The sequence below is a fragment of the Hemitrygon akajei genome, chromosome 7, assembly GCF_048418815.1.
Source record: "Hemitrygon akajei chromosome 7, sHemAka1.3, whole genome shotgun sequence".
In the NCBI taxonomy this organism is placed as follows: Eukaryota; Metazoa; Chordata; class Chondrichthyes; order Myliobatiformes; family Dasyatidae; genus Hemitrygon; species Hemitrygon akajei.
Genome location: NC_133130.1, coordinates 26,656,421 through 26,675,048, shown reverse-complemented (window position 1 = coordinate 26,675,048; position 18,628 = coordinate 26,656,421). Strand labels below are relative to the sequence as shown.

Genomic DNA, 18,628 nt, shown 5'->3' with positions numbered 1-18,628 from the left:
TGTTTGAAACCTTTTGTATCAGCTAAAAGAAGGATGTTTTGAATTTCTTGTTTTTAGGATGTATCCCAATACTAGTGATTTTCATCCTTCAGTCATTGCATTCAGTATTTCCTTTACATTGATTTGATCAATGTCATAGAACACGTCATTTAATGGAGTCATTTGTTCTTTTCATCGGCCTAACGTGATACATTGAAGTGTCCTAGTAGGGCCATTCTCCTCCAGCGTGTTTTTTTTAAACTTCATTCTTCAACACTGGAATGAACAGGAAAGGAATCTTAGCCTTTTTTAAAAAGTATCATCTTTGCTTTGATCCAAATTCTTTATTAACCTCCCCCTGTGTCCATGTCAATTTTCATATTAACTGCTCAGATCACTGGAAAAGGGCCATATAAATATTATCATTCTGTCAAAATTTAAGTGGTAAATGAACCTTGATAGTTCTGAATCATGTACTGAAATGTCACACGTAATTGCCAAGTCAAATGACGTGAGTGCTACTTGCCCTAAATATACCTTTTGAGCCTTTAGTTGACTGTTCACTGTGACACTTCTGCCGTATTGGTTAGGTCCAAACTTAATTCAGTGAAAAGCAGCAGAGACTATGCTGGAAATGGACATATTGATTTTCTGATGAAGTTAAACCATCGCCTAGGATAGGTGGTTTTCTGCGATGTCTAGGCGATTCATTATTGACTATAATTCTGGTCATGTCATTGTGTAAACAACCTCATTTCTTCACTTTCTCCTCATATGGTTGCATGTATGATAGGTTTTCTGCCAGTTTACTTTACTGATGAGTAACCATTTCTGAAATTCTGTTAATTTTTTATGACAGAATTGGTAAATTGAATTATTATCTCACATACAGTGAAAAACTTTTACATATCATTTCGTTCAATCATTACATCAAGATAACCCAGGAAAATACAATAATAATGTGGAATGTAGTATTACTGAGAAAAAGTGCAGGCAGATCATCAAGTGCAAGGCCATATTGTGCATCTTGCAAATAGTACTTGCCCAGTTTCCTTTAACTTTGTCCAATAACATCACATTTTTACATTAAAATTCATCCACAATTATAGGACCTATCAATGACTTTTGAATTATAAATGCCAGGATGAAAGTGAAAACTTGTTCAATTTGCAATATATCTGGGTTTCTGACACCATCAACATGCTGTATCCTGCTTTAGCTAACTAATAATTTGAATTCACTTCTGTCCTGTAGAAAAACTAGTTCTTTATTATCTGCTCTTATCACCTCTCATCTGTTTTATCTGTCCTTGGTAGTGACCCTGATATGTTCTTAGATCCTGTGCAGATCTAAGAACAAGCCAGGATCCTTAGTTTGTGGTTCTCACCTGTCTTGAGAAGATCAATATGCCTTAATGGCTACTGTCCAGTGGCACTGGTATCAACCATGATGAAATGCTTTGAGAGGCTGGTCATGGCTCGAGTTAATTCCAGCCTTCCAGACAATCTTCACCCATTGCCCTTCCTCTACAATTTGAAAGAGGCCTGGATGGGATGCCATCTCCCTGGCTCTACACTCATCTCTGGAGCATCTGGACAGTAAAGATATCCTACTTCTGACGATTGTTCGTTGATTTCAGTTCCACCTTAAATGTTATTATTCCAAGCCAGCTCACTACTTAACTCCAGAATCTGGGAGTCAACGCCTCCTGGGTCCTTGACTTTCCTGACCAACAGACTACAATTAATAAGGATAGGCAGCAACATCTCTGTCATGACGGTTCTAAACACGAGTGCTCCACAAAGTTATATCCTTGTTCCCCTGTTGTACACTCATGACTGAGTAGCCATATTTTGTTCTAGCTCTGTTTGAAGGTTTGCACATGATTCCACCATAGTGGGCTGTGTCTCAAATAAAGATGAATTTGAGTGCAGGGAGGAGATTGAGAACTTAGTAATGTGGTGTTATGACAACACCTTTCCTTCAATGTCAGCAAAACAAAAGAGCTGGTCACTGACTTCAGGAAGGGTGTTGGTGTACGTGCTGCTGTTCACTTCAACAGTGTTGTGCCTGAGAGGTTCGAACTTCAGGTTTGTAGGAGTGAACATCACCAATCACCTGTCAACACACATGTCACGGCTAAAAAAAACTCAGCAGTGCCTCTGCATACTCAGGACGTTCCTATTGGCCCTCCATTTCTTTTTATTAATGTGGCTTATAATGACTTGGTAAGGCAAAAGTTTTGCACGAGAGTGCAAGTTAGAACTGCATGTCACTAAAACAAGTTTCTCCTCTATGGGCTTTGTCTATGCTTTTCACTGCCTTGATAAAGCAGCATTATCAAAGACCCCACCTATCCCAGGCATTTTTCTCTTCTCTCTTCCATTGGGCAGAAAATAGAAAAGTCTGAAAGCGCATATCACCAAGGTGAAAGGCAGCTTCTGCTCTGTTGTTGATTTTTTAAATGGTTCCTTAGTTCAATAAGATGGACTTTTGACTTCACAATCTATCTCATTATGCTCTTGCATCCTACTGTTTGCCTTCTCTATATTTGTTGTTCTTTATTCTGCATTGTTATCATTTTTCCTTTTTCTACCTCAATACACTGTATAATTTGAACTGTATGAACACCAAACATGACAAACCTTTCACTATATTTCAGTACATATGAGAATAATGAACCAATTCCAAATTAGTCTTTAATCCAGTTGTTGAATTCTAATGCATGATATTAGGTTAATATTGTCATCTTTGTATGCATTATGTGAAATGTCATCAAATATCTTCTGGAAAAGTTTGCTTGGAGTAGTTCTGTTTTCCAGAGTGCCCTTGCTCATGGGGGTCTTTTTTGAGGCATGGCAGTTTGATTGAAAAATTCATAATGGCCACAAGCTATTGACAAGATTATTGAAAAAGTGCAATGCTAAATTGGCGTTTAGACGTTGCCCTAGAACCAGTGTTCAGCTTCACACCATGGAGCTGGTACCTCTTTGTCACTTCTGGTTTACATTGATTGCTGATGCATTTCCAAAAAATAGAAAATATTTGCATATTCTGAGTGGGAACAAGGTCTGCAAATGGCCTTTGTAAATGAGATATCGTACTTCCTCTGAATCTGCTGATTAGGTGGGTAAATGTGGGAGTATCAGAGAGTCCAGATAAAGCAGACACTGACTACAAGATGTGGATTGGTCACGTGGTGAGAAAGGAATTCTAACATGACTGACCGTGGAAGGAGATGGAATAAGATAAGGATTGTGGTTTCTCCAAGAATTAATAGCACAGGGGATATAGTAATGAATCTTAACTACTTAATTTTGGATTAGTACACCTGCAGAACTATTTCCATAAGAAAGAGGGGAAAACCTCAAATGCTATCTTTTAGCATTAGTTTTTGAGGATTTGAATGAGGAATGCTTTGGTTGCTAATTGTGAAGAAGGGAGGTTACACTGGGGGGCGGAGGGTGGAGGGGGGCAAAGCAGATACAAGTTAAAAAATTTTCCACTACGTCTATTTGATTTATCCATTTCCTGCAGCATGTGCTTTAGAGGTGGAGGCTGTATGACACCCTGACAAAGATATAGTTTTGAATAACTGATGAAACAATGTATATACTATTATTTTTAAAAGGATTAATCTAAAATATCATGCAAAAAGGCAATTAATAGATGAGTTTGAGGTTCTTGTAAGTAATCAGGATTGCAAACAGTTTGTGTAATAATAATAATAATAATAATAATGTTTCATTAGCTTCTAAGCTGTCCTTGCAGTGAAGCATTGTATGTATGCATCCATTTTGCCTGACTGGAAGAAAACTAAACGCGTCTGTAAAATGTCTGTAACGTCATATGATTTACTCTGCAACTTGAAGTGGTACTGGAGAACATGCTCTAATGAATTCCATTTCTTAAAGGTGGAGAACTTCACTTCCTTCAGATTGGAGGGGCTTCTGATGATGCAGATGAAACTGATATATTTGTGGATGGCAACCTTCCTAAAGGAATAGACCAGTTGTCTGAAGGAAGCAGGCATACGTCCAACACGTCTAGTCCTGGAATTGCAGGTAAAAATTTCAATGGGATATGCACTCCAAACTTTTTCTGTATTCTGTCTTCTAAGTTCAAAGTAAGTTTATTATCCAAGTACATATATGTCACTATATGCAACCCTGAGATTCTTTTTCATTCAGCCATGCTCAGTAAATCCAAGAACCATAATAGAATCCACGAAGGACCATACCTACATGATAGACAAACAACCAATGTGCAAACGATGACGAACTGCAAATACAAAAGAGAAATAAAATAAAAATAATAAATAAGCAACAGATATTGTGAACATGAGATGAGTGCATTGATTGTGAGAGCAGTTCAGTGATAGGACAGATGATGTTATCCCCACTGGTTCAAGAGCCTGATGTCTGAGGGGTAATAACTGTCCATGAACTTGGTGGTATAAGTCCTGAGGCTCCTGTACCACCTCCCTGATGGCAGCAGCAAGAACAGAGCATGCCCTGGGTGGTGTAAGTTCTCAACAGTGCTCTGTGTAGATGTGTTCATTGGTAGGGAGGGCATTACCTGTGATGGACTGTGCTGTATGCACTCCATTTTGTAGGATATTTTGTTCAAGGGCATTAGTGTTTCCATACAATCAGTCATTATACTCTTCACCATACATCTATAGAAGTTTGTCAAAGTTTTAGATGGCATGTTCAATCATTGCAAACTTCCAATGAATCTATTCCAAGATAGTAATAATTCTGATAATTTTTATGGGTGTTTGCTGTACCAAATGGCAGCAACACTTTCCAAGTGAAATATCTGTCCTTGATATGTGAAGTGTTCTGAGATATTTGAGATGTATGTATCGTTTTAAGAATTTATTTCACAGTGAATTTCTTGCTGTATTTCTTGCATAGTGAGTAATAGGAAAATAAATGAAACTTACTTGTAAATGGGGAATTATGGAGTCATACAGAACGGACGCTAGATATTCAGCTCAACTGGTCATTGCTGGCCAAGCTGCCTCATCCAAGCAGCTCCACTTGTCAGCATTTGGCCAATAAGCTTACCTGAGCCTTTCCAGTCCATGTACCTGTCCAAGTGTCTTTTAAAAGTTGTCAATTTCAAATTCAGTTTGTTGTCATTCAATCATACACATGTATACAGCCAAATAAAACAATGTTTCTCTGGACCAAGGTGTCCAGCACAGTACATATAACTCACTCATGTAACACGTGAAGTAATATTAATACAAATAAATTAACAAATAACAGACAGACATACTTTATTGATCCCGAGGGAAATTGTGTTTCGTCACAGTCGCGCCAACCATATTAAGATGCATGTACAATACAAGTTTTTAAAAAAAGACAATGCAATGCTACTGGCACTCAACGATAAAATCTGGATGATGGCAGGAAGTTCAGTAGTCTTATGGCCTGGGGGGAAGAAGCGTTTCCCATCTAACAGTTCTTGTTCTAATGCTGTGGTACCTCCTACTTGATGGTAGGGGGTCAAAGAGATTGTCAATGATCCCACCCACCCATCAAACATTGTTTAACGGCCTTGCATACGCAGTGCTCCTGACAAGTATCTCTGGGTAGAAGAGAGACCCTGATGATTCTCTCAGTAGTCCTCGCAATCCTTAGTAGAGATTTACAGTTAGATGCCTTGCAATTCTCATACCAGATGGTGATGCAGCTGGTTAAGACAGTCTCAGTGGTGTTCCTGTAAAAATTGATTAAAGTAGGGGGCGGGGGGTTGAAGGCTCACTGGCCGCCGCCGTAGGAAGCGGAGACGCTGCTGTGCTTTCTTGACCAAAGAGGTGGTGTTGAGGGACCAGATGAGATTGTCTGTTATGTGTAATCCCAGAAACTTGGTGCTCATTTTCTCCTTGGAGGAGCTCTGAATGTGCAATGGACAGTGATCCGCCTGCACCATCCTCAAGTCCACAATCATCTCTTTGGTCTTATCCATGTTGAGACTTAAGTTGTTCTTGCACCATTCTACCAGCTGCTGTACCTCCTCTCTGTACAGTCTCATGTCATCAGCAAACCGCTGGTGTCATTAAACTTGATTCAGTTTGAACTGGATCTAACTGTGCAGTCATGCATCAGCAGTGGGCTGAGCATATAACCTTGGGGAATGCCGGTGCTCAGCGTGAAGGAGCAAGAGATGTTGCAGCCAATGTGGGTTGACTGTAGCCTTTCTGTCAAGAAGTTTGAGCTCCAGTTACAGAGAGAGGTGCTGAGACCCAATGAGAACAGTTTACCCACCAGCTTCTGAGGAATGATCATATTAAATGTTAAGCTGAAATCAATGAACAGTGTCCTGGCATGTGAGGCACCATTTTCCAGTTTGTATGGGATGGAGTGGAATGCAGAAGCTATGGCATCATTAGTGGATTGATTTGAATGGTAAGTGAACTTGAAAGGGTACTATGTCATAAAAAGATGAGATTTACTGTGATACATGACCAGTTCCTCAAAGCACTGTTGAGGCAAGTTACCGTTTCCCTCTTGGGCCCCAGGATAATGGTGGCTGATTTGAAGCTGAGGGGTCTCAGTTCCAGAAAGATATTGACAGTGGGTCTGTTAGAACCTTAGTTAATTGGGCTGCATGGTCCCTCAGCACCCGACCAGATATGTTATCAGAGCCCACAGCTTTATGTGGGTTGATGCTGGCTCAGGTCTTCCTCACATCAGCTGCAGCCAGTACTTCATTCCCTGCTTCAAACACTGTGTATTAGGAAGAGACACATGGTGAATTAATAGTCTAATATGGTCTGAATGCCCTGCCACATGTGCCTCATGTATGTGGTGTCACAGAAACAGCTGAATATTCTCTGAATAATACCATTTTGCCTTCCTGAAAAGATGGCGTGGGAAAGCACAGCTTTTGGTGACCTGAGAGCTTTCTTATCCCCCAGTCTGAGGGCAGCAGCATGATGTCTCAGCCATTTGCTGACCTCTGCTGTCAGCACTGGCTTCTTATTTGCCCACACGTAGATGTGTTGCTTGCCTCAACCATTTCTTTTGGCCTATAGAGGTAGCTATTTCTTGATTTATGAAATAGGTGCCACTCTGGAAAATTAAATATTTTGTACTTTGAAAGGCTGTGCTAAATGCTTAATGAATATTTTGGTGTAGTATATTTCTGTGGGTAGAGAGTGAGTTTGTTTTTTTAGCAAGAAATTTGTATATCCAAAGCATATATCCTGAGAATCAACATTACACATTATATACTTGTACCTATACAAGAAAAGAATAATTTGTACAGCATGAGACTGAAACTCTACAAACTGTGTAATAAAGATAAATAACCAAATTCAGTGTTAATGAAAAGTTATTTGGATGTGAGCGGTCTTCTGAGTAAAGTTGTGGCTAAAGATAGTAGGTTTCTATAATCTGAGCTTTTTTAGGCATGGTTGAGAAGTTAGTGGTAGGTAGCAAGACCAAAATCTTGCTTTATTATAGTGTGTGTGTGTGTGTTTAACTGTTCACACACGATAACAAAGTTTTACAAATTATAAATGTGCTATGTTCATCCTCCATCCCCCCCCCCCCCCTTTCTCTGTATGTTTAAAAAAAAATAGAGCTGGAAGCAACTAAATGGCCATTTAGGATTCCTTTAACTAGTGATGCCTCAGTTTTTCACGGAAAGTTAAGAATTTTTCAATGTTTTTAAAAAATATTTCAGTCTGCTATTTTTGGGAAACCTATTGCCATTATCTATGAGCAATTTGTTTGCTTCATCTCAGATTATCAAATGCATTCAGACATTTGATTTGATGTCAGCAATTTAAAGCATCAGTGGCACTTTGTTTCTTTCAGTTTATGAGTGAGTATCCTAGGATGTTTGTCTGAGTTCCTGTCCATACGTCTATGAAAATTTCACTTCAGCATGTTCTTGTAGTGATATTTCATTAAATGATATCAAATTATGGGGTAATCTCTTTTTTCATTTTACAGGTTGTTTACCTGGTAAGGCAGCATTGATTGCCCATTCCTAACTACTTTGAACTAAGTGGTTCATTGCACCATATTAAAGGGCCTTTAAGAGTTACATCTTGGCCAGTCCCTATAAGGACAACAAGTTTTCTCTCTGGTCAAAAGAGAATAAGATGGGCCTGTGTGAGAATTTGGCATTTATTTTTGATTCACAGCTAAATCTTTGACTAATTTTATTTAAATTCAACAACTGCCACTCAGATTTGAACTTCTGTCTGGATTACTAGTCTAACATTTTAGCCATTTTGCCACCATCACACATCCTAAGCATATTGGTATCTGTTATTAATGATCATATGATGCTCTCAGTAGTCAGACTTTATTTGGCTTTAGTAAGAAAAGGCCATTACTGCTTTAATGAAGAAGAAAGGCACACTTTATAATTTTATATTTTGACCATTGAGGTGAATTAGCATGTTTTACAAAATATCAAACATGACGTAGACACAGAGTTAGACCATTCAGCCCGTCATTGGCACCACCATTCCATCATGGCTGATTTATTTTCCTTCCCAGCCCCGTTCTCCTGCCTTTTCCTATAACATTGACAACCTTACTAATCAAGGATCTATCTGTGGTGAACTACATATACCTGTCTGGACAGGCCCCCCCCCCCCCCCCCCCCCGACTGCTCCTGTGGCTCCTCTCACGGACCCTGGTATAAAAGCGATTGGGGACTCCGCCCCGGCCTCCAGGGTGCAGTGTGGTGGTCAATTGCTGCTTGTTCCTTCTTCCAGCCAATAAAATTGATGCACCATCAATAACTCTTGGAGACGTGAGGTGAGATATAGGCTTTTATTGGCTGGAAGAAAGAACAAGCAGCAATTGACCACCACACTATCAATTTCTGTTTTAAGTATACCCAATAACTTGACAATCATGGCTGTCTGTGGCAGTAAATTCCATAGATTCACCACCCTCTGGCTAAAGAAATTCTTCCTCATCTTTGTTCTGAAGGGATGTTCTTCTGTTTTAAGGCTGCCCCCTCTGGTATGTGAAACATCCTTTCCCTTTCCACTATATTCAGGTGTTTCAATACTCAGTAAGTTCAGTAAGATTCCCCTTCATTCTTTTAAACTCCCAGTTAGTTCAAATCCAGAATCATCAAATGCTTCTCATACATTAACCTTAACCCTTTCATTCCTGTGAGTTCTTGTAAATCTCTGGAACCTCTCCAAAGATAGCACATTCTTCCATTGGTATGGAACCCCAAACTGCTCACAATACTTAAAATGTCATCGGACTAATGCCTTTTGAAGGCCCGGCATATATTCTAGACCTCTGGAAATGAATGGTAACATTGCATTTGCCTTCCTTACTATTGTCTCAACCTTCAAGTTAACCTTCAGGGAATCCTGCACTATGACACTCTCTGCACACCCAATTTCTAAATTTGCTCAACGCACACAAAATGCTGGTGGAACACAGCATTTTGTGTATGTTGTTCGAATTTCCAGCATCTGCAGATTTCCTCGTGTTTGCTTTCTAAATTTGCTCCCCATTTAGTGACTGGTCTGTGCCGTTATTCCTTGTACCAAAGTGCAAGACCATACACTTCATTATATTCCTCCTTTGTCCATTCTCCTAATCTGTCCAAGTTCTTTTGCAGACTCCCTGCTTCCTCACTACTACATGCCCCTCCACCTATCTTTGTATTGTCTGAAAACCTAGCCACAAAGCCATCAATTCTGTCATCCAAATTATTAATATATAATGTGAAAATTAGTTCACAACATCAAACCCTGTGGAACACCACGAGTCACCAACAGCCAACTAGAAAAAGCCTAATTATTTTTCTGACTCTGCTTTCTTCCAGTCAGCTAGACTTCTATCAATGCTAGTATTACAGCAACGATACTACAGGCTGCTATCCTGTATAGCAGCCTCGTATGTGGCACGTTGCCAAAAGCCTTCTGAAATTCCAGATACACCACGTTTACTGACTCCGTTGTCTGTCCTGTTTGTTACTTCCTCAAAGCATCATGATTACTGTTATCTTTAAATCTTTGTTTGTTATGGGTTGTTAGGCAAGACTTCTCAATAAGGAAGTCATGCAGAATTCAGCCTATTTTTAACATGTGCCTCCAAGTGCCCTGAAACCTCATCTTGGAAGAGGACTTTGACATCATGCTAACCACTGGAGTCAGGCTACCAGCCTATCATTTGCTGTGTTTTTGCCTCACTTTCTTTGTAGAGTGGAGTGATATTTGTGATTTCTCAGCCCTTTAGAACCATTCCAGAATCTAGTGATTCTTAATGCTTCCACAATCTCTTTAGCTACCTTATCTGGTCTAGGTGACTTATCGACCTTTGGCCCTTATAGCTTCCCAAGCACCTTCACCTTAGTCATAGTGTTTTATACTCACTTCTGCCTTGACTCTCTTGGCATTGAATTCTAATTCCAAAATAAATATTGGGGTTATAAATCAATGCTTTAAAACTGAATTAAGACAATAAAAATAATGTTAATATGGTTTATTAAGTGCAGATTGATGGTTCGAAAATGGAGTTTTCATTTTCTTTAAATGAACCCCAGACTTATCTAGACTGAGGGTGTTATTAAAACTCTAGTAGCCGAATGTTTGTTTTATGGGAGAATTAGGAGGAGAGATTCATTTGATCTAACTAAATAATATTTTACTTGTTTTTACATAGGAGTCGATTTGTTGGTGGATCGTCCTTTCTCTGCAGATGTATTAACATCACTGGTGGAACTAACTAGATTTGAGACATTGACTCCACGATTTTCAGCTACAGTCCCTCCATGTTGGGTGGAAGTTCAGCAGGAGCAACAGCAGAGGCGGCATCCACAGCATCTGCATCAGCAACACCATGGAGATGCAGCCCAGCACACTCGCACCTGGAAGCTGCAGTCAGATAGGTAAAAGAAATGGTCTAGTCTTGAATTTTGGTACCATGTTTTCTGCTACTAAATTTACAGCATTCTTTAAATCTTTTAATAAATTGTGTTTGGTACAGTTGTCAATGTTGTATGTTGCTTTGTTGCTGTCCTGCACTCCTTTTTGGTTAAAATATTGAAAGCATCGTGATTACTATTGTCTTTAAATCTTTGCTTGTTATGGGTTTTATTTTCTGTCACATCTGTGGCCAAACCAGAAATTGGTACCTTGGTAAATATTTTGATAGCAAGTTGTCCTCTATCTGTTTTAAGTGGACAATGGATGTGCCCAGTTTAGGACAGGGCGCAGACTTGGGCGATGAATATGGAGATCCTGGGCTGCCCAGATGTCAAGATCCGTCCTCTTGGCCTCGTGGATGTAGTCCAAAGGAATGCAAAGCAGTACATTTGGCATCAGTTTGGCTGCAGGAGCTGTGGGGAAGTGACGTGATACGTCCTCCAACTGCCTTAGGGGCTCCACTCCGAATTTGTGTAGGGTTTACTCCTTAGCCTTCTCTTCTCATCCTCTATCATACAGACAACTTAATGCACACATCTCAATCTACTTGCCATTGAAAACCAATGACATTTATTTCCAACTTCAACTATTCCAGTGCTGTTGTGGCAGTTCTTACTCTTCACATACTGCCTGCAGCATCTGCTTCTCATTCATTAAATCACATTGATGTCTAGTTTTCCCAGCATCTTGGACTTGAAGTTCTCACTATGATATTTAATCCTGACATTCCCAGTGTTTTCAAATATCAATAAATTTAACATTTCTGGTAATATTCTTCTAATATTTCTGGTATTGGCCTTTTTTTTTAACTCCCATATCTTGCTACTTTGGCCTACTGGTGACTTTGCTTGCAGCTGTTGGGCTTCATTAATTTACGTGCAACTTGTTGATCTCTTTACAGTAATATTTTTGCAAATTCTGAATTTTAATTGAACACAATTTTGATTATAATTGGAAATTCTCCGAATTTTTTTTGTTCTTTGCATACTACTTTATAGTCATTTAGTTCAAGATTTGAGTGATTCAGCACTACAGTTGGAGTTACTTTGAGAATGTTTTGCTGTGGAAGGAGTTCAGAGGAAATTCTGCTCAATTCTTAAGTTTATGTTCTCACTTCCATATCTGAATTATTTTTGAAAGTTAAACAAGGGATGCACGGTGATGCAGGTAAAGAATTGCTGCCTCACAGTTCCAGTGACTCAGATTTAATCCTACCACAGATGTTGTCTGAATCAGAAGCCAGCTCATTGTCACAGACGCGTTGTGAAATTTGTTATTTTGTCACACCAATACAGTGGCTGACATAAAAATTACTGTTACAATAAAGAGGAATAGTAAGGTGCTTGTAAGCAGTTCAGAAATCTAATGATGGAAGGGAAGAAAATGTTCTTTAACTTTGAGTGTGAGTGCTCCTTTACCTGCTCCCCAACACTAGTAATTAGAAGAGTGCATATCCCTGATGGTGAGGGGCCTTTGCAGTGGATGCCACCTTAAGGTGTTGCCTTTTGAAGATCTCCTTGATGTGGGGAGGCCTATCCCTGTGATGGAAGCTAGCTGAGACTGCACTCCTCTGTAGCCTTTTTCAATCCTGTACGTTTGAGCCTCTGTACCCAGGTAGCAATGCAGCCAGTCAAAAGGCTCTCCACCGTGAAGGTGCTCTTGTGACTAGAATTTCTCTGGGTGCTTTAGTTTTCTGCAATATTCCAGAGATATTTGGGTTGTTTGGCTAACTGGCCATTCTAAATTGCCTATATTGAGTTGTAGAATCAGGGGAAGTAATAGGGAATGTGGGGAGAACAAAACGGGATTAATATAAATCAGTGCATGATGATCGGCATGGATTTGGTGAACTGCAGGAGTTATGTCCCTGCTCTCTGACTCTTTATGAAGCCATGTTTTCACAGACTTTCTCTGGACCATTATTTTCTAGCAGTGTTTGTCCATTGTGGGTTTGTGTTACTGAGGTATTTCTTTTTTTATATACATAGTACCAGTTGGGAGGAACATGTTTTTGAACTGGTTTTGCCCAAGGCGTGCATGGTTGGACACGTGGACTTCAAATTTGTCCTGAATTCAAATATCACAAACATTCCACAGATTCAAGTTACTTTATTGAAGAACAAAGCACCTGGATTAGGTAAAGTCACTGGTGAGTATTTTTTATTGGGGAGAGGGAGGGGTCTTTATTTTTTTCCTGAATTTGATTACAAATGCAGTTGTGTTAATCTTGAATTTAGCAATGAATTTTCAGTAAATTACTTGTGTAGAAAAAATAGTTTACATAGCTTTCACTTCCTTTTATCAGCTGCATTTAGGTAAATTATTTCTTGGTGAGATGATGATCAAGGGTGTGGAGTATATTCATTGTAGTTTTAGTCAATCATTAATTTCTTATTTATTGCAGAGTCTGCAGTTGACAAGCAGATATTATTTCCTTTGTCGCCAGCTTCTCATGTGGAGATAGAGAGGAATGGAAGGTCTTTTGTTGATTTAAATGAAGACTTGCAGTACCCCATGGATGTGGATGAATCTCAAGGTTAACTTGAAATGTTTCTCTTGGGCTGGGAGGGGAAGACAATGCCTGGTGATATTTAATTTAATATTTCTCTGTAGCTGTGAATGGTCACATTCTTAAAAAAATTTGTAATGAGATACTTATTACCTGGGATTTTCAACTGGCATTTAACATGTGAAGTTTTATGTCCTAAGGAATCCATTCACAGATATAAGGGAATGGTGTAACATTGAATTTGTGTTTGTTTGGGGGGGGGGGGGGGGGTTGATGCGATTGCCCATGTGTTATATCTTTTTAAAAGGTACGCTAAATGAGTTCTATTACTGCAAAGACCTTAATAGAGATAATCCATTTACAGAGCTACTGGTCATGACATTTTTAATTGTTAGAGGAGCAAGGCTACTCATTACTCTGGAAACTGGTTTAAAGTTTGATCAGTCATTATGCATAAATGGTAGAGAGAATTCACACGCAAAATGCTGGTGGAACACAGCAGGCCAGGCAGCATCTATTAGGAAAAGCACTGTCAACGTTTCAGGACGAAGGGTCTCAGCCCGAAACATCGACAGTGCTTCTCCTTATAGATGCTACCTGGCCTGCTGTGTTCCAGCAGCATTTTGTGTGTGTTGTTTGAATTTCCAGCATCTGCAGATTTCCTCGTGTTTGCAGAGAGAATTCATGCTTTGTTTAAACCATACCTGGGAAATGTGATGAAATGAATTGACGCTTTATATAAATACCCTCACCAACACGGAATTGAATTGACTTTATTAGCTGCATGGTCACATTTCTTTTTCCTTTCAGTTTAATTTTTATTTTGAAAATAGTCTCACTTCAGAAAGAAACCTTGCCGCTGAGACTTAATTGAGTCTTGAAATATTTACGAAGACTTGAATAACTTTATGTTCTTCAAACAAGAATCAAAGAACTGTGGTTCTCCATAAATTGGCCATTTTTTGTTCTTCATTTCTTTTTCTCTCCCCCCTCCCCCATCTTTCTCCGTGTCCAGGCTATGTAATATTATTTAAATAATGATATACCTAGTTTTCATTCTTGTAGGAATTACCCATGTTAATTATTTTAGTGATACTTCCTTGCTCGCAATAATGCCTGAAGACTTTTTGTAGGCCTGGTGTGCAAAATATAATAATCAAGGACACTACTCCTCATGGAAATTGCAGATGAAACATGAGTATTACAGGAATATGTAGACTACAGGAGGAATGCAGACAGGCTAGCCCCTATTGACATCAATGAATCTGGGGTTGAGAGGGTGAATAGCTTTAAGTTCATCGGCATAAACATCATTGAGATCTCACATGGTCTGTACATCCCAGCTGTGCAGTGAAAAAGACACAACAGCACCTCTTTCACCTGTGACAGTTGAAGAAGTTTGGTGTAGGCCCCCAAATCCTACGAATTTCCTACAGGGGCACAATTGAGAGACAATAAACAGTAGGTGCAGGAGTAGGCCATTTGGCCCTTCTAGCCAGCACCGCCATTCACTATGATCATGGCTGATCATACACAGTCAGTACCCCGTTCCTGCCCTCTCCCCATATCCCTTGACCCCGCTATCTATTAGAGCATCCTGACTGGCTGCATCACTGCCTGGTATGGCAACTGTACTTCCCTCAATTGAAGGACTCTGCAGAGAGTGGTGCGGACAGCCCAGCGCATCTGTAGATGTGAACTTCCCACTATTCAGGACATTTACAAAGACGTGTGTAAAAAGGACTCAAAGGGTCATTGGGGACCCAAGTCACCCCAACCACAAACTGTTCCAGATGCTACCATCTGGGAAGCGGAACTGCCGCATAAAAGCCAGGACCAACAGGCTCCGGGACAGCTTCTTCCACCAAGCCACCAGACTGCTTAACTCATGCTGATACAATTGTATTTCTATGTTTTATCGACTATCTTGTTGTACATACTATTTATTATAAATTACTATAAATTGCACATTTAGACGGAGATGTAATGTGAAGATTTTTACTCATGTATATGAAGGATGTAAGTAATAAAGTCAATTCAATTCAATTGGTGCTATGGCTTGACCAAGTATTGTAAAGGTTCTTTACTTAGTACTATTCCAGGCAATGAAATTAAATAATTACATCATGCAAACTTTTCTACATACAATATTGTTCCATTCTATCTCAAACTTTGGTTCCCTAGATGAAGAATTTAGTACAGTATAAGTATTCGCTCCTTCAGTGTAGTACATTATAGTCTTGGGATCATTTATCACTGGGATAGATGATTTTGAGAGGATCCTCCTCTGCAGTTATGTGTGTTCTTCGGATGATTTGGTGCTCGATGGATGCTTGTAAATACCTCACAAAAAAGTTTATTTTAAATTGGTGGGAATTTTATTGCTTGCCATTTGTAAGCTTTTCTGTGTAAATGTAATTTTAAATGTATTAGAGTGCAAATATATGCAACTGAACTTTGCATTTCAATCCTAAAAAGGTCCTAGGCTGTGTCAGTTTCTGGAGGAACATAAGGAAGATATATTGTGTGGACCTGTATGGTTGGCTAGTGGCCTGGATCTTTCAGGACATGCTGGAATGTTAACATTAACTAGCCCTAAGCTTATCAAAGGTAAGATCAAGTTGGATTAGCTATGACTGCATTGAGGAAGCAAATTCTTTTTTGATTGGTTGCATACTATGAGTAGATGTGAATTAAATAAGATTCATTCTTGGGCTGTTAGGGACTCTGTAGCCACAGTGTCAGTGACATACAATTTTATATGACAACTGAATGACCTAGTTCATTTATATTATAATTTGGCTTCTGTCTCTTTTTTGATAGTGTCATCATAGAAGAAGTAGTTCTAAGTTTTGTTCCTAACATTTAGTTGAAATCAGCTGATTTCACATGCAGACCTGGTTTAATATTCCATATCCCCTTGTGTCAAAGTGGGACCTTCTTGGTTCAATGAGTTTATCACTAAATAATCCCATTCTCCAACTACATTTCCCTGTGAAATGTGCTTTATTGTGGCCAGAATAGAACAAGTAAATTTTGACAAATATTTTAGAAGATTTTTCTCCTTTAAGATATTGTTCCACCTACTGGAAAAAAAATGGTTCCTGAGAATCAGCAGAAGATTGATTAGACATACTTGGAGTGTTGTGTGCATTTCTGAAAGCCACACAATAGGAAAATTGTCATTGTGCTAGGGAAAGTGCAAAGGAGATACTCCAGGATATTATCTGGACTGGAGCACTACAGGTATAAAGAGGGAGGGGATAGGTTTGTTTGTTTATCTGCAACTGGAGGAATGTCCTGATTAAAATTATATGGAGGATAGATAAGGTAGATAGTAAAAAAAATGGTAGGGGCTGTCTAAGAGATACTTTATTGATCCCAAAGGAAATTAGTGTCACAGTAACATTACAAGTGCTTAAGTATACAACTATTAGAAGAGAAGTAATAAAAACAGTCTAACAGGAGGGTGTCACCCCTAGCTATAGTTGACTTGTTATAGAGTCTAATGGCTAGGGGTAAGAATGACTCCATAGCTCACTTTGGAGCTGTGCAGTTGCCTTAATCTATGACTAAAAGTGCTCCTGTTTTCAGCTAAGGTGGCATACAGAGGGTGAGAAGCATTGTCCAAAATTGCCAGGATATTCCGTAGGGCCCTTTGTTCTACCTCAGCCTCCAGCGTGTCCAGTTTGACTTCTATAACAGAGCTTGCCTTTCTAATCAGTTTATTGAGCCTGTTGGCGTTAACCTTGTTGATACCATTGGCCCAACACACCACTGCATAGAAAATTGTACTAGTGACAACAGACTGGTAGAGCATTTGATGGAGAGGCCTGCATATTCCAAAGGACCTCGGTCTCTTCAGGAAGTAGAGGCGACTCTGGCCCTTGTACACAGCCGCTGTGTTGGTGCTTCACTCGGGTCTGGCATCCAGGTGCACTCTCAGGTACTTGCAGGTCCTCACCACATCTATGTCCTCACCATCAATAGTAATAGGATGTATTGCAGATTTAAGATTGAAGGTACATGGTTTAGAGAGAATCTTGGGGGCAAGGGTGGTTGGAGTTTGGAAAATACTGCCTGAGGAAGTGGTGAAGATACTTTCAAGATATTCGGTGGAAGCATCTTGAAAAAATTTTTAATCACCAAGCTTCTGGCTCTATGTATAGATGGGTATGTATAGAAGATGGTACAAACAGAATGGGCTGAAGGGTCTGTTTGTACTATATGGTTCTGACCATAGCATTTTTACTTGTAACATTAATATCACATAAATTGTTTTCTAAAACTGAATAAGTGCCTATTGACCATTGAATGTTTTCCCTGTTTAAACTTGGCATTACTTACTTTTGGTTCTTAGCAGGCATGGCTGGTGGCAAATATCGGTCATTCTTAGTTCACATCAGGTCAGCTAATGAGAAGGCAAATGAAGAGAAATTAAATGGCAGTGGAATCAGGCCGGTCATGAGAATGCAAGCCTCAAAGCCACAGAACAGCAAGAGTCACACTCTTGCTTCATTGCTTGCCAAAGTTTCAGCGGGAAAGGTAAAATACGGTCTCTTGACAATTGATTTGTACTACTTGTGGTTCTTTTGTTGATATACTTGTAAATGTATTGCCTTTAACAGGAAAAAACATCCACATCAAAAACAACTGAGCCTGCCAATTCTTCTAAGAAGCCTGACAGTCTTAAAGGTTGTGATCTGCTACAGGAAGTTTCTGTCACCATCCGAAGATTTAAGAAAACTTGCATCCCAAAAGAAAGGTGAGTTAACTTTGTTTTTAACATTTTCAAAGGTATTTGCATATCTCATCTTTTTTGCTCCTGCTTAATTTGTTCCTAGTCAATTCTAATAGAATTGTGTTGGGATTAGTACTGCAGATTCTTCTCCCAAAAGTTCAGACTACTAATCTAACTTGGTGTATTGGAGGAGAACAGAGGTATTTAATGACCATTAAACATTAGCTTGGAATAGAAATAGTGGTATCAAAATAATGCAGGAGTTGGCAGCTCAAGTTATAGGATATAAGTTTTGAAAATCATTGTTTGGATTACGAACTGAAACTTCGGTGATTTAAATAATGCTGAATTAATACGTGTATGTACAAAATTTTTAATACCCCCTTTGAAATACAATTGTTATATAACCGATCTTGAGCTCCACGTTATAAAGTCTGGGAATTTGTAAGGGGCTATTTTTTCCACTAAC

General features: G+C 39.3%; 1 protein-coding gene across 9 annotated transcripts in view; it reads left to right on the top strand.

Annotated features, from left to right (window-relative positions):
* birc6 (baculoviral IAP repeat containing 6) overlaps positions 1-18,628 on the top strand; it is a 246,679-nt gene that overhangs the window by 63,380 nt on the left and 164,671 nt on the right. For 8 of the 9 annotated variants that reach the window (XM_073050534.1, XM_073050532.1, XM_073050531.1 and 5 more), the window contains 7 exons: positions 3,894-4,043; positions 10,647-10,872; positions 12,898-13,058; positions 13,314-13,445; positions 15,897-16,028; positions 17,779-17,963; positions 18,047-18,183. In XM_073050534.1, coding sequence (XP_072906635.1) covers positions 3,894-4,043; positions 10,647-10,872; positions 12,898-13,058; positions 13,314-13,445; positions 15,897-16,028; positions 17,779-17,963; positions 18,047-18,183 — 1,123 coding nt within the window. The remainder of the gene's footprint in view (positions 1-3,893; positions 4,044-10,646; positions 10,873-12,897; positions 13,059-13,313; positions 13,446-15,896; positions 16,029-17,778; positions 17,964-18,046; positions 18,184-18,628) is intronic. The other variant, XM_073050528.1, reaches the window with a different exon arrangement.